Source organism: Bombina bombina, chromosome 3 (assembly GCF_027579735.1).
Source record: "Bombina bombina isolate aBomBom1 chromosome 3, aBomBom1.pri, whole genome shotgun sequence".
NCBI lineage: Eukaryota > Metazoa > Chordata > Amphibia > Anura > Bombinatoridae > Bombina > Bombina bombina.
The window spans coordinates 410,864,526-410,891,981 of record NC_069501.1 but is presented as its reverse complement, the minus strand read 5'-3'; the positions used below and the strand labels follow the sequence as shown (position 1 = coordinate 410,891,981).

At 40.6% G+C, this 27,456-nt stretch overlaps 1 protein-coding gene across 1 annotated transcript in view; it reads left to right on the top strand.

Moving 5' to 3' along the window:
• Positions 1-24,490, top strand: part of SRGAP2 (SLIT-ROBO Rho GTPase activating protein 2) — a 440,346-nt gene extending 415,856 nt beyond the window's left edge. The window contains exon 23 of the mRNA XM_053706600.1: positions 22,808-24,490. Coding sequence (XP_053562575.1) covers positions 22,808-23,191 — 384 coding nt within the window. The 3' untranslated portion in view covers positions 23,192-24,490. The remainder of the gene's footprint in view (positions 1-22,807) is intronic.
• The last annotated feature ends 2,966 nt before the right edge of the window (positions 24,491-27,456 follow it).

Genomic DNA, 27,456 nt, shown 5'->3' with positions numbered 1-27,456 from the left:
TGGCACTTCCATTCGGATTAGCCACTGCTCCAAGGATTTTCACAAAGGTACTAGGGTCCCTTCTAGCGGTTCTAAGACCAAGGGGCATTGCAGTAGTACCTTATTTGGACGACATCCTGATTCAAGCGTCGTCTCTGTCAAAAGCAAAGGCTCATACGGACATCGTCCTAGCCTTTCTCAGATCTCACGGATGGAAGGTGAACAAAGAAAAAAGTTCTCTGTCCCCGTCAACAAGAGTTCCCTTCTTGGGAACGATAATAGATTCCTTAGAAATGAGGATTTTTCTGACAGAGGTCAGAAAATCAAAAATTCTAAGCTCTTGTCAAGTACTTCATTCTGTTCTTCATCCTTCCATAGCGCAGTGCATGGAAGTAATAGGATTGATGGTTGCAGCAATGGACATAGTTCCTTTTGCACGAATTCATCTAAGACCATTACAACTGTGCATGCTCAGACAGTGGAATGGGGATTATACAGACTTGTCTCCGACGATTCAAGTAGATCAAAAGACCAGAGATTCACTCCGTTGGTGGCTGACCCTGGACAATCTGTCACAGGGAATGAGCTTCCGCAGACCAGAGTGGGTCATTGTCACGACCGACGCCAGCCTGGTGGGCTGGGGCGCGGTCTGGGAACCCCTGAAAGCTCAGGGTCTATGGTCTCGGGAAGAATCTCTTCTCCCGATAAACATTCTGGAACTGAGAGCGATATTCAATGCTCTCAAAGCTTGGCCTCAACTAGCAAAGGCCAAATTCATAAGGTTTCAATCAGACAACATGACGACTGTTGCATATATCAATCATCAGGGGGGAACAAGGAGTTCCCTAGCGATGGAAGAAGTGACCAAAATAATTCAATGGGCGGAGGATCACTCCTGCCACTTGTCTGCAAATCCACATCCCAGGAGTGGAAAATTGGGAAGCGGATTTTCTGAGTCGTCAGACATTCCATCCGGGGGAGTGGGAACTCCATCCGGAAATCTTTGCCCAAATAATTCAATTATGGGGCATTCCAGACATGGATCTGATGGCGTCCCGTCAGAACTTCAAGGTTCCTTGCTACGGGTCCAGATCCAGGGATCCAAGGGCGACTCTAGTAGATGCACTAGTAGCACCTTGGACCTTCAACCTAGCTTATGTATTCCCACCGTTTCCTCTCATTCCCAGGCTGGTAGCCAGGATCAATCAAGAGAGGGCCTCGGTGATCTTGATAGCTCCTGCGTGGCCACGCAGGACTTGGTATGCAGACCTGGTGAATATGTCATCGGCTCCACCATGGAAGCTACCTTTGAGACAGGACCTTCTTGTTCAGGGTCCATTCGAACATCCGAATCTGGTTTCCCTCCAACTGACGGCTTGGAGATTGAACGCTTGATTTTATCAAAGCGTGGGTTTTCAGATTCTGTAATAGATACTCTGATTCAGGCTAGAAAGCCTGTAACTAGAAAAATTTACCATAAAATATGGAAAAAATATATCTGTTGGTGTGAATCTAAAGGATTCCCATGGAACAAGATAAAAATTCCTAAGATTCTATCCTTTCTACAAGAAGGTTTGGAGAAAAGATTATCTGCAAGTTCTCTGAAGGGACAGATCTCTGCTTTATCTGTTTTACTTCACAAAAGACTGGCAGCTGTGCCAGATGTTCAAGCATTTGTTCAGGCTCTGGTTAGAATCAAGCCTGTTTACAGACCTTTGACTCCTCCCTGGAGTCTAAATCTAGTTCTTTCAGTTCTTCAAGGGGTTCCGTTTGAACCCTTACATTCCGTAGATATTAAGTTATTATCTTGGAAAGTTTTGTTTTTGGTTGCAATTTCTTCTGCTAGAAGAGTTTCAGAGTTATCTGCTCTGCAGTGTTCTCCGCCCTATCTGGTGTTCCATGCAGATAAGGTGGTTTTGCGTACTAAGCCTGGTTTTCTTCCGAAAGTTGTTTCCAACAAAAATATTAACCAGGAGATAGTTGTACCTTCTTTGTGTCCGAATCCAGTTTCAAAGAAGGAACGTTTGTTACACAATTTGGACGTAGTCCGTGCTCTAAAATTCTATTTAGAGGCTACTAAAGATTTCAGACAAACATCTTCCTTGTTTGTTGTTTATTCTGGTAAAAGGAGAGGTCAAAAAGCGACTTCTACCTCTCTTTCCTTTTGGCTTAAAAGCATTATCCGATTGGCTTATGAGACTGCCGGACGGCAGCCTCCTGAAAGAATCACAGCTCACTCCACTAGGGCTGTGGCTTCCACATGGGCCTTCAAGAACGAGGCTTCTGTTGACCAGATATGTAAGGCAGCGACTTGGTCTTCACTGCACACTTTTGCCAAATTTTACAAATTTGATACTTTTGCTTCTTCGGAGGCTATTTTTGGGAGAAAGGTTTTGCAAGCCGTGGTGCCTTCCATTTAGGTGACCTGATTTGCTCCCTCCCTTCATCCGTGTCCTAAAGCTTTGGTATTGGTTCCCACAAGTAAGGATGACGCCGTGGACCGGACACACCTATGTTGGAGAAAACAGAATTTATGCTTACCTGATAAATTACTTTCTCCAACGGTGTGTCCGGTCCACGGCCCGCCCTGGTTTTTTAATCAGGTCTGATTAATTATTTTCTCTAACTACAGTCACCACGGTATCATATGGTTTCTCCTATATATATTTCCTCCTGTCCGTCGGTCGAATGACTGGGGTGGGCGGAGCCTAGGAGGGATCATGTGACCAGCTTTGCTGGGACTCTTTGCCATTTCCTGTTGGGGAAGAGAATATCCCACAAGTAAGGATGACGCCGTGGACTGGACACACCGTTGGAGAAAGTAATTTATCAGGTAAGCATAAATTCTGTTTTTCTAGGAAAACTTGCGAGCAAATTAGGCTCGCGAGGGCGCAAAATGCTGTTATTTATTGCGTCGTTCTCGGCCCAAGACTTTTTTGGGCGCGAATGTGCGTCTGTCGTGACGCAAGTTAGTCATTTCCTGCGTCTTAGTTGACGCTAGGTTGTTTGGTGCGGAATTGTGTTTGACGCAAGTTGCTTCATTTCCGGATGTTTGTTGGCACCAAAATATTTTTCCATTTCCTTTTGCGTTGTGCGTCATACTTGGTGCCAAAAAAATAGTTTTATTTTACCTCACTTTCTATATTCTGCTTGCCTTCTTTATGCTCAGAGGGCTATGCTATTTGCTTTTTTTGCCAATTTTAGCATTTGCATTTTTTCCCATTCCTGAAACTGCTATATCTGGAAATAAGATATTTCTGTTTAATGTTATTTTTCTTTTTTACATTTTACAAGATGTCTCAATCTGATCCTGTCTCAGAAGCTGCTGTAGGAAACATGCTGCCTTAACACAGTTCTACCAAAGCTAAGTGTATCTGTTGTAAGCTAGTGGAGATTATATCTCCAGCTGTAGTATGTAACAGTTGTCATGATAAGCTTTTGCATGCAGAAAATGTTTCTATTGGTGCTAGTACAGTATCTGTTGTTCCTTCAACATCTAAAGTACATGATATCCCTGTTGATATGAAAAATTATATTGCTGAGGCGATACAGAAGACTATGGCTGCTATACCGCCTTCTAATAAACGTAAAAGGTATTTTAAAACTTCTCATAATACTGATGAAATTTGTAATTACCAGCAACATACTGATATATCCTCCTCTGATAAGGATCTCTCTGACTCAGAAGATCCTATTTCAGACATTGACACTGATAAATCATCTTATCTTTTTAAGATTGAGTATGTTCGTTCTTTGTTAAGAAGTGTTAATCACTTTGGATATTGAGGAGTCTGATCCTCTTGATAATAAATCCAGTAAACGTTTAAATTCTGTCTATAAACCTCCTGTGACTACTCCTGAGGTTTTTCCTGTTCCTGATGCTATTTCTGATGTGATTGCTAAGGAATGGTCTAAGCCTGGTACTTCTTTTGTTCCTTCTTCCAGGTTTAAAAAGTTGTATCCTTTGCCAGTGGCTAAATTAGAGTTTTGGGAAAAAGTCCCTAAGGTTGATGGGGCTATTTCTACTCTTGCTAAGCGTACTACTATTCCTATGGAAGATAGTACCTCTTTTAAGGATCCTTTAGATAGGAAGATTGAATCTTATCTAAGGAAATCTTATTTGCATTCTGGCTATATGCTCAGACCTGCCATTTCTATGGCTGATGTTGCAGCTGCATCAACTTTATGGTTGGATAGCTTAGCACAACGGAAAAAAGACTCTGATTTGCATAGCATCGTTCGTTTGCTTCAACATGCTAATCATTTTATCTGTGATGCTATTTTTGATATCATCAAGATTAATGTTAAATCTATGTCTTTGGCTATTTTAGCTAGAAGAGCTTTATGGCTCAAATCATGGAATGCTGACATGGTAACTAAGTTACTATCTCTATCATTCCAGGGTAATCATTTGTTTGGTTCCCAGTTGGATTCTATTATTTCCACTATTACTGAGGGCAAGGGAGTTTTTTTGCCTCAAGATAAAGTCTTAAGGCAAATCTAAAGCTTCTAATCGGTTTTGTTCCTTTTCTCAGAATAGAGAACAGAAAACCACTCCTTCCCCTAAAGACTCTGGCTCCAATTGGAAGCCATTCTCGAGTTGGAATAAATCCAAGCCTTACAAGAAACCAAAGCCAACCCCCAAGACTGCATGAAGGTGTGGCCCTCGATCCAGTACTGCTGGTGGGGGGCAGATTGAAATTATATCAAGACGTTTAGGCAGGTTTCATTCAGAATCATTGGATTCAGAATATTGTCTCTGAGGGGTATCAAATAGGTTTCAGAATAAGACGACCTGTGAGAAGATTTTTTTTTTCTCTCACGTTCCAACAAATCCTGTGAAAGCTCAGGCTTTTCTGAATTGTGTTTCAGATCTAGAGCTTTCAGGAGTGATTGTACCAGTTCAAATTCTGGAACAGGGTCTGGGTTTTTATTCAAATCTATTCATTGTCCCGAAGAAGGAAAATTCTTTCAGACCAGTTCCGGATCTGAAGTTTTTCAAGATGGTGACTGTAAGGACTATTCTGCCTTTTGTTCAGCAAGGTCATTACATGTCCTCAATAGACTTACAGGATGCGTATATTCATATTCCGATTCATCTATACCACTATCGGTTTCTGAGATTCTCTTTTCTAGACAAGCATTACCAGTTTGTTGCTCTTCCATTTGACCTAGCAACAGCTCCAAGAATCTTTTTGAAGGTTCTTGGTGCCCTTCTATCTGTAATCAGAGAGCAGGGTATTGCAGTGTTTCCTTATTTGGACGATATCTTGGTACTGGCTGAATCTTTTCATTTAGCAGAATCTCACACAAATCAACTTGTGTTGTTTCTTCAAAGACATGGTTGGAGGATCAATTTACCAAAGAGTTCCTTGATTCCTCAGACAAGGGTCACCTTTTTAGGTTTCCAGATAGATTCAGTGTCTATGACTCTGTCTTTAACAGACAAACAAATGAAATTGGTTTCTGCCTGTCGAAACCTTCAGTCTCGATCATTCCCTTCAGTGGCTATGTGCATGGAAGTTTTAGGTCTCATGACTGCAGCCTCAGACGCGATCCCCTTTGCTCGTTTTCATATGAGACCTCTGCAGCTTTGCATGCTGAATCAATGGTGCAGGGATTATACTCGGATATCACAGTTGATATACTTAAATCCCAACATTCAACTCTCTCTGTCCTGTTGGTTAGTCCTTCATCGGATTATTCAAGGGGCCTCTTTTTTGTTCGTCCTGCCTGGACTGTGATTTCAACAGATGCAAGTCTTACAGGTTGGGGAGCTATCTGATGGTCTCTGACAGCACAAGAAGTTTGGAATCCTCAAGAGGCGAGGTTACCAATCAATATTTTAGAACTCTCTGCTATTTTCAGGGCTCTTCAGACTTGGCCGCTATTAAATAGTGAATCATTCATTCGTTTTCAGTCAGACAATATCACAACTGTGGCATATGTCAATCATCATGGGGGGGCTCGTAGTCCCTGGGCGATGAAAGAAGTATCTCAGATAATTTCTTGGGCGGAATCCAACTCCTGTCTAATTTCTCCGATGCATATCCCAGGTGTAGACACGGATTATCTCAGTCGTCAGTCCTTACATCCAGGGGAGTGGTCTCTCTATCCAGATGTATTTTGTCAGATTGAACAGATGTGAGGTCTCCCCGAAATAGATCTGATGGCTTGCCATCTAAACAAAAAGCTTCCCAGGTACCTTTCCAGGTCCAGGGATCCTCAGGCGGAGATGGTGGATGCATTAGCAGTTCCTTGGTTTTACCAACCTGCTTACATTTTTCCGCCTCTAGTTCTTCTTCCAAGGGTGATATCCATGATCATATTGGAACAATTGCATGTGTTTCTGATAGCACCAGCATGGCCTCACAGGTTTTGCTATGCGAATCTTGTCCGGATGTCCAGTTGCCAGCCTTAGCCACTTCCTTTAAGGCTGGACCTTCTGTCTCAAGGGCCGTTTTTCCATCAGGATCTCAAATCGCTAAATTTGAAGGTATGGAAATTGAACGCTTAGTACTTAGTCATAGAGGTTTCTCTGACTCAGTGATTAATACTATGCTTCGGGCTCGTAAGTCTGTTTTTATCATCAAATTTGCTTTTTTCTCTTGGTATTCTTAGTTTAAACTAAACATAGGTAAGCTCATATGCTAATTTCTAAGCCTTTGAGGGCTGCCTCATATCACATGCTTTTTAAATCTCTTCAACACAAAGAGACAGAAAGTACACGTGGGCCATATAGATAACACTGTGTTCAGGCACAGGGGTTATTTAAGATTTAGCACAAAACAATGCTAAATTTAAGACAATAGATAATAAACAGTCAGTCATGTGATCAAGGGCTGGAAGAAGGTTCCTAGATACAAGGTAATCACAGAGGTAAAAAGTGTATTAATATAACTGTGTTGGTTATACAAAACTGGAGAATGGGTAATAAAGGGATTATCTATCTTTTAAATCAATAACAATTCTATGGTAGATTGTCCCATTTAAATCAATCTCTCCTCCTTGGAGTCTTAATTTGGTTTTGAAGGCTTTGCAGGCTCCACCTTTTGAGCCTAGGCATTCTTTGGATATTAAACTACTTTCTTAGAAAGTGTTGTTTCTTTTGGCTATCTCTTCAGCTAGAAAAGTTTCTGAATTGTCTGCTCTTGTCTCCTTTTATGATTTTCCATCAGGATAAGGCAGTTTTGCGGACTTTGTTTAAATTTCTTCCTAAGGTTGTGAATTTTAACAACATTAGTAGGGAAATTGTTGTTCCTTCCTTGTGTCCTAATCCCAAGAATACTCTTGAAAGATCTTTACGTTCTTTGGATGTTGTAAGAGCTTTGAAATATTATGTCGAAGCTACTAAAAACTTCTAGTCTATTTGTTGTTTTTTTTCTGGTCCTAGGAAAGGTCAGAAAGCCTCTGCCATTTCTTTGGCATCTTGGCTAAAGCTTTTGATTCACAAGGCTTATTTAGAGGCGGGACAGTCTCCGCCTCAGAGAATTACAGCTTATTCTGCTAGATCAATCGCCACTTCTAGGGCTTTTAAGATTGAAGCTTCGGTTGATCAGATTTGCAAAGCAGCAACTTGGTCTTCTTTGCATACATTTATTAAATTTTACCATTTTGATGTATTTGCTTCTTCTGAAGCAGTCTTTTTGGTAGAAACGTTCTTCAGGCAGCTGTCTCAGTTTGATTCCTGCTTATGATTTAAGTTTTTTTCTTGTAATTTATGTGAAATTTATAAGAAAGACTTCTTTTTTTTTTTTTTGTGGATTTAATTTTTTCCGCGGAAATAGTTGTTTTTATTTTATCCCTCACTTTCTAGTGACTCTTCTGTGGTCTCCCACATCTTGGGTATTTCTATTCCATATGTCACTAGCACATGGACTCTTGCCAATTACATGAAAGAAAACATAATTTATGTAGGAACTTACCGGATAAATTCATTTTTTTCATATTGGCAGGAGTCCATGAGACCCACCCTTTTTATGATGGTTATGATTTTTGTATAAAAGCATAATTATTTTTTCAGTTCCTCTTTTTGTATGCTTTTTTTACTCCTTATTTTATTACCCCTCTACTTGGCTATTCGTTAAACTGAATTGTGGGTGTAGTGAGGGGTGTATTTATAGGCATTTTGAGGTTTGGGAAACTTTGCCCCTCCTGGTAGGATTGTATATCCCATACGTCACTAGCTCATGGACTCTTGCCAATATGAAAGAAATTAATTTATCAGGTAAGTTCTTACATAAATTATGTTTTTGTTCCATTTCTTAAAGGGACAGGAAACACCAAAATTTTCTTTCATGATTTAGATAGCACATACAATTTTAAGCAACTTTACAATTTACTTCTATTATCAAATTTGCTTTGTTATCTTGTTATCCTTTGCTGAAGGAGCAGACTTGCACTACTGGTATCTAGCTAAACACTTCTAGTTAGCCAATCACAAAAGACAAATGTGTGAGGGCACCAATCAGCAGCTAGCTCTCACTAGTGTAGAATATGTACATATTCATTTTCAACAAGGGATACCAAGAGAACAAAGTACATTTGAAAATAGAAGTGAATTTAAACATTCCTTAAAATTACATGCTCTTTCTGAATTATGCAAGTTTAATTTCCATCTTAATGGGAGTAGAGTCCAGTGCTTCATTTATTACTTGTGGGAACTAAGAACCTGGCCACCAGGAGGAGGCAAAGACGCCCCAGCCAAAGGCTTAAATACCTCCCCCACTCCACCGATTCCCCTAGTCATTCTTTGCCTTTCGTCACAGGAGGTTGTCAGAGAAGTGTCGGAAGATTCAGAGTAGTCTCTTATGGAGGGTAGTACATATTAACAGCTCCATAAGCAATCAGCGTTGACATGTTTCGCTGTCTGCTTTATGCACTCAAGTCCATGTCAGGAGCGATGCTACTAACCTGTCACACTTGAAGGGCCGTGTTCCTGTTACACGGCATAGATTCTAATAAGATTGTTTCATTTATACACATAACGCAAGAAGACAGGGTCACAGTGTGTCTCCTTTTATCTGTATAGAATCAAGGGTTAATATCCCTGGAAAGGGGATTATTGAACATGGTGGGATTTATTCATAATATCTTTATTGTGTTTGTTTCTGCGTCATGTGTGAGATGAGGCTCTAGCAATGTGTAAACAGTCAGGTGTAGATCTGCGTGGCCTTTTTCACTTTTCTCTACGGAGTGCCATACAGGGGTGGTCCTGCATGGCACTCCATGTGACCGGTGTGGCCTTTTCCACTTCCTGTTTCCTGATCGGCAATTGCGGGAGACGTAACTGTTTCTCTATGGTCCGGGTCATAGGAGGTGGTGAGTGCCCCGGCCTTTTGGTGTATAGAGGTGCCATTTATTCTTTCTAGTCCTTATTAAAGGTGCAAGCTATGGATGACTCTGATATGTTATAGGATTAGATTTAATTAAATCTAATACCTGTGTTTATTGCAAGGAGGTGCAGGTTGATCCGCCAGCTCAACTGTGTTACACATGCTTTGATAAAATTGCAATATCTAAAAAGAATAAGATATTTAGCACTACTGAGCCGTCCACCTCTGAGGGTTCTCCGTCCAGCAAGGTGCGTTCCCTACATTCATCTCCGATCACACATGCAGCTCCCCAGGGCCTGACTGATCCTCCCGCGGGAGGGGCCCTCTTGGCTGCCAGATTTTGCTGCCCAGCTACAAACAGTGGTTTCTGCGGCCTTCCATGCCTTACCATGCCCTGCAGAGCACAAGCAAAGGGAAAGACATAGCCTTCCATCCCAGGGGGTCATCTACTCTACTGGATGTCTCTGATAGATTATCCGCTGATGAGGATGCCTCCAACCCTTCGGAGGGCGCTTTCTCTGGGACAGAATCAGCGTCTTCTAGACCTCCGACAGCGGAAGAGCCAGATTTGAAATTTAAGATGGAGCATTTGCGCTTTTTACTGAAAGAAGTGCTTGCTACGTTGGAGGTTCCGGAACTGAAACTTCCTCAAGAACCTTCAATCCCTAAGCTAGATAGGGTTTACGAGGACAGGGTGGTGCCTCAGACCTTCCCAGTTCCCATGAAGATGGCTTCTATTATTTAGAATGAGTGGGAGAAACTTGGTTTGTCCTTTTATCCCTCTACGTCTTTTAAGAAACTGTTCCCCGTCCCGGGTTCTCAGCTTGAGTTTTGGGGGTCATTCCTAAGGTGGATAAGGCTATCTCAACACTCTCGAAGCGGATGACTATTCCTCTCGAGGATAGCTCGTCCAAGGAGCACATGGATAAGAAATTAGAATCCATGTTGAGAAAGATGTTTCAACTCATGGGGTTTGTTTTTCAACCGGCAGCGGCGATCACTGTGGTGGCGGGATCGGCTACCTACTGGTGTGGCGCACTGTCAACTATGGTCGAGGTGGAGACTCCTCTCGAGGAGATACAGGAAAAGATTAAGGCCTTAAGGGTAGCTAATTCTTCCAAGTCTAGATTACTATCCCTTCCTTTTCAGGGTAAAGTTCTTTTTGGTCTAGGGCTGGACTCTATCATATCCAAGGTCACGGGAGGCAAGGGTGATTTCCTTCCGCAGGATAAGAAGAATAAACCTAAGGGCTCTACTTTTCGTCCCTTTCATTTGGACAAGTCTCAACGCCAACAGCCTGCTGCGAAGACCGAGCAGTCCAAGGGATCTTGGAAGCCTGCTTAATCTTGGAACAAATCCAAGTAGAGCAAAGTCGGTATGAAGGGGCGGCTCCCGATCTGTCTTTGGATCGCGTAGGGTGCAGACTATCTCTGTTCGCAGAGGCTTGGATGCGAGACGTACAGGATCCTTGGGTTCTGGAGGTTATCACCCAGGGTTACAAGATAGGATTCAAGACCCATACGCCCAGGGGCAGATTCCTCCTTTCAAACCTATCCTTAAGACCAGAGAAGAGAGATGCCTTCCTAGGGTGCATGAGGGATCTCTCCTCTCTCTGAGTAATCGTTCCAGTACCTCTAGCAGAAAGGGCACTAGGGTACTATTCAAACCTTTTCGTGTTCCCAAAGGAGGAGTGCACGTTCCGCCCGATTCTGGACCTAAAGTGCCTAAACAAGTTTCTGTCAGTTCCATCGTTCAAAATGGAGACGATCAGATCGATTCTGCCCCTAGTACAAGAGGGGCAATTTATGACAACAATAGACTTGAAGGATGCTTACCTTCATGTGCCAATCCACAAGGACCACTTCAGGTTCCTAAGATTCGCTTTTCTGGACCAACACTTGCCGTTTGGTCTGGCGACTGCCCCAAGAGTCTTTACGAAGATTCTGGGAGCGCTGCTCGTGGTAGGAAGAGCCAGAGGTATTGCGGTAGCTCCTAATCTGGACGATGTCCTGGTCCAGGCTCCGTTTTAACTTGAGGACTCTTCTTCTCCTTCGATCCCACGGATGGAAGATAAACGAGGGAAAGAGTTCTCTGGTTCCCAGCAACAGAGTGGAGTTCCTGAGCATGATCATAGATTTAATATCTGAAAATAGTCTTGACAGATCAGAGACGTTCCAAGATCGTGTCTAGCTGTCTTGTCCTTCAGACCTCCTCAAGGTCATCTGTGGCCAGGTGTATGGAGGTGATCTGACTCATGGTTTCCAGCATAGATGTCATTCCTTTCGCCAGGTTCCTCTGCAGTTATGCATGTTGAGACAATGGAATGGCGATCACTCAGATCTTTCCTTGGTGTGTCCGACCAGGACAGCTGTGCCAGGGGACATCCTTTTTGAGACCATCCTGGGAGATCGTGACCACGGATGCGAGTCTATCAAGATGGAGAGCTGTTTGAGGTGCCAGAATTTACATATTCCCCCCCCCCCCCCCCCATTGCCACTTCTCCTTCAAGTGGTGGCACACATCAAACAGGAGCAAGCTTCGACCATTCTGATTGCTCCGTTGTGGCCATGGAGGACGTGGTTTGCGGATCTGGTGGGAATGTCGTCGTCTCCTCCATGGAGGTTACCCTGTTGCAGAGATCTGCTGGTTCAGGGTCCCTTTCTTCACCAAAATCTCGATTCCCTGAGGCTGACTACGTGGAGATTGAATGCCTAGTCTTGGCCAAGAGAGGGTTCTTGGAAAGAGTGATTGATACTCTAGTTCAGGCCAGGAAACCGGACACTTGTTGCATCTATCATAAGGTGTGGAGGACCTATTTATCCTGGTGTGAGGAACATGGATATCCCTAGCACATGGTTAATGTATCCAGGATTCTGGTCTTTCTCCAAGATGGTTTGGATAAGGGTCTTGCCGCCAGTTCCTTAAAGGGACAGATTTCGGCCTTATCGGTTTTGTCACACAAGAAGCTAGTGGTGCTACCTGATATTCAGTCCTTTGTTCAGGCTTTGGCTAGAATCAGACCAGTATTTAGAACTTCTGCTCCTCCTTGGAGTTTAAATTTGATTCTTAAGGTTTTGCAGAGGGCTCCATTTGAGCCTATGCATGCGCTTGACATTAAGATTCTTTCCTGGAAGGTTCTATTTCTACTGGCTGTTGCTCCGGCTCGCAGAGTTTCTGAGTTAGTGGCTTTGCAATGTGAGCCCCCTTACCTGGTTTTTTACGCTGATAAGGCTGTGCTTCGCACTAGGTTTGGGTTTATTCCCAAGGTGGTGTCAGATCGTAACATCAACCAGGAGATAGATAGCTCCTTCCTTGTGTCCTAACCCTTCTTCTTCTAAGGAAAGGTTACTTCATAACTTGGATGTAATTCGAGCATTGAAGTTTTATCTTCAGGCCACGAAGGAATTCAGACTGGCTTTGTCCTTATTTGTCGTGTATTCAGGGAAGTGTAGGGGGCAGAGGGCCTCTTTCACTTCACTGTCTTTTTAGTTGAGCCTCCCCTCCCATTAAGATGCAAAAATAAATGATGCTTACCGGATAATTTAATTTCCATCTGTGGGAGTCCACTGCTCCCGTCCGTTTCTCCGGTGGGTGGACCTAAATTTAATTTTATCTTCTGGCACCATTTATACCCTGATATTTCTCCTACTGTTCCTTGTTCCCATGGTAGAATGACTGGGGGATGAGGGGAGTGAGGGAGGTATTTAAGCCTTTGACTCTGGTGTCTTTGCCTCCTCCTGGTGGCCAGGTTCTTAATTTTCACAATTAATGAATGAAGCAGAGGACTCTTCTCCCACAGATGGAAATTAAATTATCAGGTAAGCATAATTTATGTTTTTGGTTTTCCTATCCCTTTAATCACAAATCATAAAATTATACCAATTGGAGCATGTCATGTTTCCACTATAATGGATCTTTAAAACTAGCATTTTGTTAGAGCACAGGTAAAATTATATCCTGTACTGATAAAGCAATCACTGTGTATAGAACATTGTAGAGTCAGAGTTCTGGATCCTGCATTTCATTGTCTCTGGAGACATGAAAGAGCAAATAGAAAGTGCTCTAATGTGTTAGATCATTGTGGTATTGCTCTCCTGCTGGCTTATAACTATGCAAAGTGGTTAAACACATAGTTGCAGTCAGCTGCAGGGCATGCACTTTCAGACCTAGTTAAAAACATCTGATGATCCAGTGACAGGAGATATGTGTGCAGTTAGCTCCCAGCAGTGTATTACTGTTCCTGAATCTACCCAAGTATGCTGTTTATATAAGAGCATGAAGTAAATTTTATAATAGAGACTTGCATGTCCATTCAAATATGTTTTAGAGTTAAATATAACTCCCCACTTGTAATCTGGCCCATTATGAGTAATAGCATTTTGAGCAATCTGGTGATTCTACAGAGTGAAACTAAAACTGTCAAATTAGATGACAGATAAAAAAAAATTGCAGCTGAGCAGTCCTGCAGATTAAAAGGACAGTAAGCACCTTGTGATTAAGACATTTCTTCTTATATACTATAGAATAATATCGTCCAAATCTTAACATTTTTCTAACATATGATCACCTGGTTTGCTGCAGCTGTTTTTTAATAGCAATTCTCCACTCATTACTTGCTTTATTTGGTAATTGAGTCTATAGCTGCCAAGGCTAGTCAAGTTCATTATGTCAGTATAAAGTTAATAGTTTTACCATTGTATTTTTTTTTTTTTAATGAAGAGGCACTCTAAGGACTTTTTATTTTTCAATAAGTCTTTAACTCTTTATTTTATTTTCTGGTCGACGTTTTGGTCCATACAAGGACCTTTCTCAAGACCAATGTTTTATTTATCTTAAAAAAAAATATGAAAAATTAAAAGTCCTGAGAGTGCCTCTTCATTTCAAGATAATATTATTTTACCGATGGATGGATAGATAGATAGATAGATAGATAGATAGATAGATAGATAGATAGATAGAGCTTGCAGCAGAAGTCTTAAAAGGGCAAACTTTTTTTATATGAAAAAAAAAAATGCATTTAAATGTACTAAATGTAATTTGCTTCAGAGAATATGAAATAAAACCTGTTTACATTGAAGCTAATAGGGCAATAGCAGTTATGCTCTTCCCAGTGAACAATTGTACATATCAGCTAGTGAGTGTTGCATCTATTTGCCAGTGAGGATTATCAGGAGGAACCTGTAAGCAATAGTCGGTTGTACTTATCGACTAATGAGCATTAGCAGGAACAACCTATCATCATTAGAAAAACTTACTTGTCAGCCAATGAGCATTAGCAGGAACAACCTATCAGCATTAGAGGGACTTACTTGTCAGCCAATGAGCATTAGCAGGAATGACCTATCAGCATTAGAAGGACTTGTCTGCCAATGAGCATTAGGAGGAACGACCTATCAGCATTAGGACTTGTCCGCCAATAAGCATTAGGAGGAACGACCTATCAGCATTAGAAGGACTTACTTCTCAGTCTATGAGCATTAACAGGAAGTACGCAACTAAAACTGCTCTGTTACTTTCAACTTAGAGGGACAGTGTACTGTAAAACTGTTTTTTCCTCTTAACAGATTTTTAATGCCTTATTATACCAACTGCAGGTTATAAAATGTTTGAGAAATTGCTCCTTTTGGTATGTTTTTGTATATGTTTTTTTGGTTTGAATATACAAAATAGATTGCAGGGAGATCCTTATTTCTCCAACATAGGTGTGTCCGGTCCACGGCGTCATCCTTACTTGTGGGATATTCTCTTCCCCAACAGGAAATGGCAAAGAGCCCAGCAAAGCTGGTCACATGATCCCTCCTAGGCTCCGCCTTCCCCAGTCATTCTCTTTGCCGTTGTACAGGCAACATCTCCACGGAGATGGCTTAGAGTTTTTTGGTGTTTAACTGTAGTTTTTATTATTCAATCAAGAGTTTGTTATTTTAAAATAGTGCTGGTATGTACTATTTACTCTGAAACAGAAAAGAGATGAAGATTTCTGTTTGTAAGAGGAAAATGATTTTAGCAACCGTTACTAAAATCGATGGCTGTTTCCACACAGGACTGTTGAGAGGAATTAACTTCAGTTGGGGGAAACAGTGAGCAGACTTTTGCTGCTTGAGGTATGACACATTTCTAACAAGACGATGTAATGCTGGAAGCTGTCATTTTCCCTATGGGATCCGGTAAGCCATTTTTATTACATAAAGAAAAAAAGGGCTTCACAAGGGCTTTTAAGACTGTAGACATTTTCTGGGCTAAAACGATTGATATATAAGCATATTTTATACTTCATAGCTTTGAGGAATTATTTTATTCTTGGGAATTATGTAAAATAACCGGCAGGCACTGTATTGGACACCTTATTCTCTAGGGGCTTTCCCTAATCATAGGCAGAGCCTCATTTTCGCGCCTCTATTGCGCACTTGTTTTTGGGAAGCATGACATGCAGATGCATGTGTGAGGAGCTCTGATACATAGAAAAGACTTTCTGAAGGCGTCATTTGGTATCGTATTCCCCTTTGGGCTTGGTTGGGTCTCAGCAAAGCAGATACCAGGGACTGTAAAGGGGTTAAATATAAAAACGGCTCCGGTTCCGTTATTTTAAGGGTTAAAACTTTCAAATTTGGTGTGCAATACTTTTAAGGCTTTAAGACACTGTGGTGAAATTTTGGTGAATTTTGAACAATTCTTTCATACTTTTTCACATTTGCAGTAATAAAGTGTGTTCAGTTTAAAATTTAAAGTGACAGTAACGGTTTTATTTTAAAACGTTTTTTGTACTTTGTTATCAAGTTTATGCCTGTTTAACATGTCTGAACTACCAGATAGACTGTGTTCTGTATGTGGGGAAGCCAAAGTTCCTTCTCATTTAAATAGATGTGATTTATGTGACACAAAATTTAGAGAAAATGATGCCCAAGATGATTCCTCAAGTGAGGGGAGTAAGCATGGTACTGCATCATCCCCTCCTTCGTCTACACCAGTCTTGCCCACACAGGAGGCCCCTAGTACATCTAGTGCGCCAATACTCCTTACTATGCAACAATTAACGGCTGTAATGGATAATTCTATCAAAAACATTTTAGCCAAAATGCCCACTTATCAGCGAAAGCGCGACTGCTCTGTTTTAGAAAATACTGAAGAGCATGAGGACGCTGATGATATTGGTTCTGAAGTGCCCCTACACCAGTCTGAGGGGGCCAGGGAGGTTTTGTCTGAGGGAGAAATTTCAGATTCAGGGAAAATTTCTCAACAAGCTGAACCTGATGTGATTACATTTAAATTTAAATTGGAACATCTCCGCGCTCTGCTTAAGGAGGTGTTATCTACTCTGGATGATTGTGAGAATTTGGTCATTCCAGAGAAATTATGTAAAATGGACAAGTTCCTAGAGGTCCCGGGGCCCCCCGAAGCTTTTCCTATACCCAAGCGGGTGGCGGACATTGTAAATAAAGAATGGGAAAGGCCCGGCATATCTTTCGTCCCTCCCCCTATATTTAAGAAATTGTTTCCTATGGTCGACCCCAGAAAGGACTTATGGCAGACAGTCCCCAAGGTCGAGGGGGCGGTTTCTACTCTAAACAAACGCACCACTATACCCATAGAAGATAGTTGTGCTTTCAAAGATCCTATGGATAAAAAATTAGAGGGTTTGCTTAAAAAGATGTTTGTTCAGCAAGGTTACCTTCTACAACCAATTTCATGCATTGTTCCTGTCACTACAGCAGCGTGTTTCTGGTTCGATGAACTAGAAAAGGCGCTCAATAAAGATTCTTCTTATGAGGAGATTATGGACAGAATTCATGCTCTCAAATTGGCTAACTCTTTCACCCTAGACGCCACTTTGCAATTGGCTAGATTAGCGGCGAAAAATTCTGGGTTTGCTATTGTGGCGCGCAGAGCGCTTTGGCTAAAATCTTGGTCAGCGGATGCGTCTTCCAAGAACAAATTGCTTAGCATTCCTTTCAAGGGGAAAACGCTGTTTGGCCCTGACTTGAAAGAGATTATTTCTGATATCACTGGGGGCAAGGGCCACGCCCTTCCTCAGGATAGGTCTTTCAAGGCCAAAAATAAACCTAATTTTCGTCCCTTTCGCAGAAACGGACCAGCACCAAGTGCTACGTCCTCTAAGCAAGAGGGTAATACTTCTCAAGTCAAGCCAGCCTGGAGGCCAATGCAAGGCTGGAACAAAGGTAAGCAGGCCAAGAAACCTGCCACTGCTACCAAGACAGCATGAGATGTTGGCCCCCGATCCGGGACCGGATCTGGTGGGGGGCAGACTCTCTCTCTTCGCTCAGGCTTGGGCAAGAGATGTTCTGGATCCTTGGGCGCTAGAAATAGTCTCCCAAGGTTATCTTCTGGAATTCAAGGGGCTTCCCCCAAGGGGGAGGTTCCACAGGTCTCAATTGTCTTCAGACCACATAAAAAAACAGGCATTCTTACATTGTGTAGAAGACCTGTTAAAAATGGGAGTGATTCATCCTGTTCCATTAGGAGAACAAGGGATGGGGTTCTACTCCAATCTGTTCGTAGTTCCCAAAAAAGAGGGAACATTCAGACCAATCTTAGATCTCAAGATCCTAAACAAGTTTCTCAAGGTTCCATCGTTCAAAATGGAAACCATTCGAACAATTCTTCCTTCCATCCAGGAAGGTCAATTCATGACCACGGTGGATTTAAAGGATGCGTATCTACATATTCCTATCCACAAGGAACATCATCGGTTCCTAAGGTTCACATTTCTGGACAAGCATTACCAGTTTGTGGCACTCCCGTTCGGATTAGCCACTGCTCCAAGAATTTTCACAAAGGTACTAGGGTCCCTTCTAGCGGTGCTAAGACCAAGGGGCATTGCAGTAGTACCTTACTTGGACGACATACTGATTCAAGCGTCGTCCCTTCCACAAGCAAAGGCTCACACGGACATTGTCCTGGCCTTTCTCAGATCTCACGGGTGGAAAGTGAACGTAGAAAAAAGTTCTCTATCTCCGTCAACAAGGGTTCCCTTCTTGGGAACAATAATAGACTCCTTAGAAATGAGGATTTTTCTGACAGAGGCCAGAAAATCAAAACTTCTAAACTCTTGTCAAATACTTCGTTCTGTTCCTCTTCCTTCCATAGCGCAGTGCATGGAAGTAATAGGTTTGATGGTAGCGGCAATGGACATAGTTCCTTTTGCGCGAATTCATCTAAGACCATTACAACTGTGCATGCTCAGTCAGTGGAATGGGGACTATACAGACTTGTCTCCGACGATACAAGTAGATCAGAGGACCAGAGATTCACTCCGTTGGTGGCTGTCCCTGGACAACCTGTCACAGGGGATGAGCTTCCGCAGACCAGAGTGGGTCATTGTCACGACCGACGCCAGTCTGGTGGGCTGGGGCGCGGTCTGGGGACCCCTGAAAGCTCAGGGTCTTTGGTCTCGGGAAGAATCTCTTCTCCCGATAAATATTCTGGAACTGAGAGCGATATTCAATGCTCTCAAGGCTTGGCCTCAGCTAGCAAAGGCCAAGTTCATACGGTTTCAATCAGACAACATGACGACTGTTGCGTACATCAACCATCAGGGGGGAACAAGGAGTTCCCTGGCGATGGAAGAAGTGACCAAAATCATTCAATGGGCGGAGACTCACTCCTGCCACTTGTCTGCAATCCACATCCCAGGAGTGGAAAATTGGGAAGCGGATTTTCTGAGTCGTCGGACATTTCATCCGGGGGAGTGGGAACTCCATCCGGAAATCTTTGCCCAAATTACTCAATTGTGGGGCATTCCAGACATGGATCTGATGGCCTCTCGTCAGAACTTCAAGGTTCCTTGCTACGGGTCCAGATCCAGGGATCCCAAGGCGACTCTAGTAGATGCACTAGTAGCACCTTGGACCTTCAAACTAGCTTATGTATTCCCGCCGTTTCCTCTCATCCCCAGGCTGGTAGCCAGGATCAATCAGGAGAGGGCATCGGTGATCTTGATAGCTCCTGCGTGGCCACGCAGGACTTGGTATGCAGACCTGGTGAATATGTCATCGGCTCCACCATGGAAGCTACCTTTGAGACGAGACCTTCTTGTTCAAGGTCCGTTCGAACATCCGAATCTGGTCTCACTCCAACTGACTGCTTGGAGATTGAACGCTTGATCTTATCAAAGCGAGGGTTCTCAGATTCTGTCATTGATACTCTTGTTCAGGCCAGAAAGCCTGTAACTATAAAAATCTACCACAAATATGGAAAAAATATATCTGTTGGTGTGAATCTAAAGGATTCCCTTGGGACAAGGTAAAAATTCCTAAGATTCTATCCTTTCTTCAAGAAGGTTTGGAGAAAGGATTATCTGCAAGTTCTTTGAAGGGACAGATTTCTGCCTTGTCTGTGTTACTTCACAAAAAGCTGGCAGCTGTGCCAGATGTTCAAGCCTTTGTTCAGGCTCTGGTTAGAATCAAGCCTGTTTACAAACCTTTGACTCCTCCTTGGAGTCTCAATTTAGTTCTTTCAGTTCTTCAGGGGGTTCCGTTTGAACCCTTACATTCCGTTGATATTAAGTTATTATCTTGGAAAGTTTTGTTTTTGGTTGCAATTTCTTCTGCTAGAAGAGTTTCAGAATTATCTGCTCTGCAGTGTTCTCCTCCTTATCTGGTGTTCCATGCAGATAAGGTGGTTTTGCGTACTAAACCTGGTTTTCTTCCGAAAGTTGTTTCTAACAAAAACATTAACCAGGAGATAGTCGTGCCTTCTTTGTGTCCGAATCCAGTTTCAAAGAAGGAACGTTTGTTGCACAATTTGGATGTAGTTCGTGCTCTAAAATTCTATTTAGATGCTACAAAGGATTTTAGACAAACATCTTCCTTGTTTGTTGTTTATTCTGGTAAAAGGAGAGGTCAAAAAGCAACTTCTACCTCTCTCTCTTTTTGGATTAAAAGCATCATCAGATTGGCTTACGAGACTGCCGGACGGCAGCCTCCTGAAAGAATCACAGCTCATTCCACTAGGGCTGTGGCTTCCACATGGGCCTTCAAGAACGAGGCTTCTGTTGATCAGATATGTAAGGCAGCGACTTGGTCTTCACTGCACACTTTTACTAAATTTTACAAATTTGATACTTTTGCTTCTTCTGAGGCTATTTTTGGGAGAAAGGTTTTGCAAGCCGTGGTGCCTTCCATCTAGGTGACCTGATTTGCTCCCTCCCTTCATCCGTGTCCTAAAGCTTTGGTATTGGTTCCCACAAGTAAGGATGACGCCGTGGACCGGACACACCTATGTTGGAGAAAACAGAATTTATGTTTACCTGATAAATTACTTTCTCCAACGGTGTGTCCGGTCCACGGCCCGCCCTGGTTTTTTAATCAGGTCTGATAATTTATTTTCTTTAACTACAGTCACCACGGTATCATATGATTTCTCCTATGCAAATATTCCTCCTTTACGTCGGTCGAATGACTGGGGAAGGCGGAGCCTAGGAGGGATCATGTGACCAGCTTTGCTGGGCTCTTTGCCATTTCCTGTTGGGGAAGAGAATATCCCACAAGTAAGGATGACGCCGTGGACCGGACACACCGTTGGAGAAAGTAATTTATCAGGTAAACATAAATTCTGTTTTTATCACGTTCTATACACACATGCTTCTTTATCTTATTTCTGTCTTCATACCAAAGCCTGATAATTCAGATATAACAACTAAAATTTAACATTTCATTATTTATCTCTCCTGCCTCCTACTGGAAGTAAAAAAAAAATTCTGGCTATACTTACCTAGCTTTCTATAGCCAATACTTAAAGAAACAATGTACTGTAAACATTTTTTTCCCTTTTTAATGTGCTCCCCGTTATCTACTTTACCTGCTGGGTTTTATTAAATTGATTACAAATAGCTTTTTTAGCTTTATTTTTCTATTTGAAATAAATGTATTTGCCTGTTGTATCCCCACCTATAATGAGCATTTCAAATACTTAAGTATTCACTATGGAAAAGCTGTGTAAACATAACCTGGAGAAGATATTACACTCCCAGTGTGGGGGTAGTCGAGAGAACAATTGATCTGAGTTTACTGAGATAAGATAAGGACGCTTTGTGTGTGTGTGTGTGTGTGTGTGTATATAAAGAGTGATACAGTAAGGAGAACTGATCTACCTGCAAATTTAGTCCATTTTAATAGCTTCTGGTTTTAAAGAGCAAAACCAGCTAGATCATATAAAACATAAACCTAAAGGAACAATTTCTCATACATTTTATATTCTTCAGCTGGTATAACCGGTCATTGGAAACACATTAAGGCGAATCCAGTTTTAATGTACAATTACATTTTCAGTATAGGTGGGGATCCCACAGGCAAAATCAACAACTTCAAAACCCACATTTTTTTCTTTCATGATTCAGATAGAGCACGCAATTTTTAACAACTTTCTAATTTACTTCTATTATCATTTTTTCTTCTTCATTCTCTTGGTATCTTTTGTTGAAAAGCAGGAACGTATGCTTAGGAGCAGGCCTATTTCCAGAGCATTATATGGCAGCAGTTTTTCAAGAATGTTACTAGATGGGAGTAATATTTTCTGCTTCAGATGCCTATGTAGGTATCTCTTAAACACATGGGAACAAAGCAAATTTGATAATAGAATTAAATTGGAAACTTTTTAAAAATGTAATACTCTGAATAACTAAATTTTCCCTTTAAATTTAAAGTGCTCTTACGTAACATTTCCATTCATGCGATAGACCATTTAATCGCTTGCAAAGGGAATAAACTCATAGTGCATTGCTGCTCTGAAGCTGAATGTAACACATATATCTGGTGTGCCAAAGTAAATCTGCTAGTAGAATTAAATAGAAAACACTTTATCCTCTGTCTTAATCATGAAAGTTTAATTTTAAATGTCACGCCCCTTTAACTGCAATGCTGTTCTTTCATGTGGATAATGAAATAAACATTCTAGTGTTTTTGGTATTTTTTTTTTTTTTTTTAAACATTAAAGTGAAAGTAAATCCTAGGGTTTTACAAACGCTAGGATTGACTTTTGAAGCAAATAAAGGGCACTTTCATTCATGAAGTATAAGATACTTCATGTAGAAAGCTCCTTTATTTGTTTTTAACGATCGCCGTTCTTAGCTGCTACAGCACACAGCTAAAAAAAAATTTGCTAAGAGGTGACGTTTTCACCTCTTAGCCAATAGCAGTGCAGTAAATCTGGCTACCATGGGCACCAAGCCCGATTTACCGCACGGCTATTGGCTAAGAGGTGAAAACATTTTTTTTAAGCCTAGGGCTGCTGTAGCAGCTAAAAACGGTGATCGGTTAAAACAAAGGAGCTTTCTACATTTAGTATCTTATACTTCATGAATGAAAGTCCCCTTTATTTGTTTCAATAATCAATCCTAGTAAAACGCTAGCATCTACTTTACCTTTAATATACTGGGATTAGAGGTAGAATTTACAAGTTTCCTTGTGTAATGGGGGGAATACGTTGCTAACCATATATGAACAAGCTAACATTTCACAATCCACTTCTTTTCTCTTCAGGACATTGAAGCCACCATGAACTGTGCCCTTAATGAGCTGCGGGAACTGGAGCGTCAGAGTAGCGCAAAACACGCCCCTGATGTGGTGCTGGACACCTTGGAACCTCTCAAAACATCCCCTGTGGCTGCCCCCAATTCTGAGCCTTCGAGTCCCCTACATGCCCAGTCAATGCGGGAAGTGGAACCTGGATTCCAGCGTAGCTCCAGTTCTGCCAGCGACATCCTCTCCTCCTTCCGTACTGCCAAATCTGTGCGGCTACCCCCTTCTCGACCCCCAGCCACGCGACCCAAACCAGCCGTTTTCCCTAAAACTGGACCCCCGGCCCCAGGGGGAGTAGGTTCTGCATCTGGGCAGCAGCCGCCTGATAAATCCTGCCCGGTGTGATGCAGAGTATGGGGAAATCACTGTGAATTTCATGTTAGTCTTCAATGTACATAAAGACTGAAGTGTTAGGAGAAGCCGAAGAACTAATGGATATAAAAGCCTTAAAATGAAGGCTGGGTCAAGGCTGCATTTGGAGCAGACCGAGGAGCCAAGAGGAACTGGCATCAATCTGTTTAATTAAAGGGTCTGTCCCACTAGGAGCAAAATGACTATCATATTGTGGTTAAAGGGTGAATCTCACAGAGGTGCAACAAAACCTATTATAAAAGTCATTTTTAACGGGTTATAAGGTCATTCTCACATATGTGAACAGTGACTTTCATATTTAATGGGTTTTATAGGAATAAACTAATTTACTATAATAATCCTTTAAGTAGGTTAAACTGTGATGTAAACTGGTCTTTTCTCAAGAGGGGGGGGTAAAAGGGTCAGTTACACATAGGGCTAACCTACGGTTGTGGTCATTTTTATAGGTAAATTGCATATCCAGTACTGTCCTAAATATCCATAGTAAGAGCAGGATTATATTATCATAAACCAGTTTTGATTGGTCGATCCTAGAGATATCACATGATCAGATTAAAATAGGCCTGAAGGGCTGTATCCTAGTTGAGGAGCTAGTTAAAGTTGCCTATCAAATCAGCAGTAAAACCTAAAATAATGTTTGTGTGTGTTATGTATAATATATTGGATGGGTCGATAGCACATCTTCTCAGTGCTGATAAACTATTTTTAAGCTTCAATACCTGATACACAATAGAGTTTCAAATTGTATTAACTTAAAATGTAAATTAATAATAAGGCAAATGTTTGCTAAATAAAACAAATGTTTCCCTTGATATTCTTTCTATCATTCTAAAGTTTCTTTATAGGAATGTTAAAGGGACATACAACCCAAATGTTTTCTTTATGATTCAGATAGAGAATACAATTATAAACAACTTTCCAATTTACTTCTATTATCTTATATGCTTTGTTCTTTTGGCATCCTTTGTTGAGGAAACAACCATTCACATGGGTGAGCCAAAAACATGATGCATATATGTGCAGCCACCAATCAACAGCTCATGAGCCTACCTAGGTATGCTTTTCAATAAAGGATACCGAGAGAGCAAAACAGATTAAGATACTAGAAGTCAATTGGAAAGTTGTTTCAAATTGCATGCTCTCTGTGAATCATAAAAAGAAAAAATGGATTTCCTGTCCCTTTAATATTCAAGTATCGAATGTAGCATTTGAATGTTCACATGTAATAAAATAGAATAAAAAAGTACTGAATGTTTATTTTTACAACATCAATGAATCTTGATATTCCATATGCATCAAGGACCCATCTCTAATATATATAATATATGCACATATGTGTATATCTAATAATTTAAGGAATTTGTTAGAGGAAATAATTTATTTTGGTTTTGCTTTCTGCAATTTTGATTCTTATGTGGATATTATTCTGGCCTTGTGCTGTTCTTTGCACTTGGAAAGTCTATGGATACTTATGTTGCCACTGAATAAGGAGATTGTGACAATAACTTGGTTGATGTCTTAGTTTGGGGTGTTATGGCCTTTGAACAAGTTTTCAGTTTTACATTCCACTTAATCTGATGTTAATTGTTGACAAATAATAGCTTTGAAAGAAAAAAAAATAGCATGAAAAGGATTGATTAACTTCAATGCATCACTTCAGCTGCAAAGAGAAAATAGTTTTAGCTAAAAATGCATGTTTTATTTAAAAAAAATCAAAACTTACTTCCTAAGTGTGACATCATGTCCATATTTGTTCTATAAGTTTTCATCCAATGAAAACAGAGAATCACACTTCACAGCCCTACCAATATGGACTTTCATTGGCTTCATAGAATAATACTTTTAAATTAAAAAATTGGTTTGTGATCAGCCTTCTTATTGGCAAACTTAGAAGGCTAGTTTTGCAGTTTATAGATATATTTTATAAATATGGGGAGATGGGTTTTAAAAAAAACAAATCACTTGTATGTCTCTAACAATTTATTAAAAGCTTTAATATTTAAATAGGCGTTACCACTCCTTAAAGGGATACTAAACCCATTTTTTTTTATGATTCGGATAGAGCATGTAATTTAAAGCAACTTTCTAATTTACTCCTATTATCAATTTTTCTTCGTTCTCTTGGAATCTTTATTTTTAAAAGCATGAATGAAAGCTTAGAAACCGGCCCATTTTTAGTTCAGTACCCTGGACAGCACTTGCTGATTGGGGGCTACATTTAGCCACCAATCAGCCAGCGCTACACGGGTGCTGAACCTTAAATAGGCCGACTCCTAAGCTTTTGCTCCTGCTTTTCAACTAAAGATACCAAGAGAACAAATAATAATTAATAGTAGGAGTAAATTAGAAAGTTGTTTAAAATTACATGCTCTATCTGAATAATAAAAGAAAAAAATTAGGTTTAGTATCCCTTTAACTTAATTGTAAATTTTAACTACAGAATTCTAAAGCTTAAAGTATCCTTAAATCATTGTGATATTAAAACTATTTTTAAAGATACGTAACTCCACCATTGGTGCAGTTTTTAAGAAATGTGTTAAAGGTAAATGTTAAAAAAATAAAAATATTTGTAGACATCCTAAAGTTAAGCACCCTGATAAGCCTGTTCTCTTATTTAAAATTATATACATTTTGTAAATGTGTTTAAATAATATTCTTAATAAATGTAAATATAAACTGCAGAACAATCTAAGGCCTTTGCAAGAGGACAAGGAAGTTAACCTTACTAAAGCAAACATTTTTAAAAAAAAAGTATATTTAAAAAATATTAGGTTTCATATAGGGAAATTATCTGGTGCTGAGTAAACCTACTCCATTTTATAAAGGCTTTGTCATGTCAGTTTAAAGAGCTATGGGAGTTGCCCCTGTCAGTGTGCAGTGGATACAATGGTAGCAGTTGGGCAAAAATATTCCTGCTGGTTTCATTAAGGGCTTTTAATAACTTTTTTCATGCTTAGAATATTTTAACAAACACAAAGACATTTAAGCAATTATTACATTTTTTAAAATTACATTAAACACTTCTTGCTTTTGTGTAAAATTGTGCTTGTTCCACGCTCCCTAGAATGGAAAAAAATAAAAATCTGTAACCTCAAATAGCTGGTGTCAGCAATTTGCAGCATTTTGAAAACCTGTTGCGTAATTTGCATTTAAGATGTTCTAGGGAGTGTGGGACAAAACACAATTTTTATACAATAGAAAAGGTGTTTAATTTCCCTTTTTAAGCATCATGTTTTAAACCAGAGTTACCAGGTTTTTTCATCCAGTCCTCTCTAGAAGCATGTAGCCAATCAGAGGCTGTGTGGTCTGAGCCATTATAGTAAATAAGGGTGTGCTGCATCTTCATTGTTACATAGGCACAACACCACTTCAGCCTCTTTCTCCTTTGTACCGACAAAAAAATGGGAGCCCTCTACAATTGACTATAATGGCTCATACAATATTGTTCCTGATTGGCTGTATGGTACTGACCCCTGTTTGGAAAAAAAAAATACTTATTGAGGAGGGGGATCAAACTGTCAGGTTATTGATTTGAAACATTCGCAAATTAAAAAGCATGTATTATGCAAACATAATGCAAGGGTTGAAAGATGCATTAAAGTTTAAACATCACTTCTATGTCTTTTTAAATTAAGTTTTAAGATATTTGAGATATCAGAGTAATTCACAGGAATATGCTTTTGGGAGGCCGGGGGGGGGGGGGGGGCATTAATTTTTTATTAAAAAACAAACAAAACAATGTAGCAGTGTATAAAAAAAAATGTAGTTTTGTAATGCATTCCTTAGAACTACAGAAATCAACATAAGCTGAAAAATAAATAAAAAATCATCACAGAGAGAACTGGATTCTGGGTAAATTAATATCTACCAATATGTCATTATATGTCTGCAATATTATATATACATCCAAAATGAACTGTGAAGAAAATGTATCTAACGTGGTAAAAATATGCAAAACCTGTGAATGAAAATTACATGATGTGCTCTCAGTGGGGAAACAAAAACCCAATGCAATTTGCAGGTAACACAATAACTAATGTGCATCTTGTATATTGTCAGACTAGAATCTGTTCCTTTGCGAACATCTCATACCGTAGTACACATTTAGAAATGATTAGTTTCGGATAATTAATAGGCGTTTATTTGTTCATGATATGCTATGTGGAGTATACAAAAAAAACTGCCAATGGACTGTCACATAGCAGCAAATACATTTTGAATGCATCCTTATGTCCTAT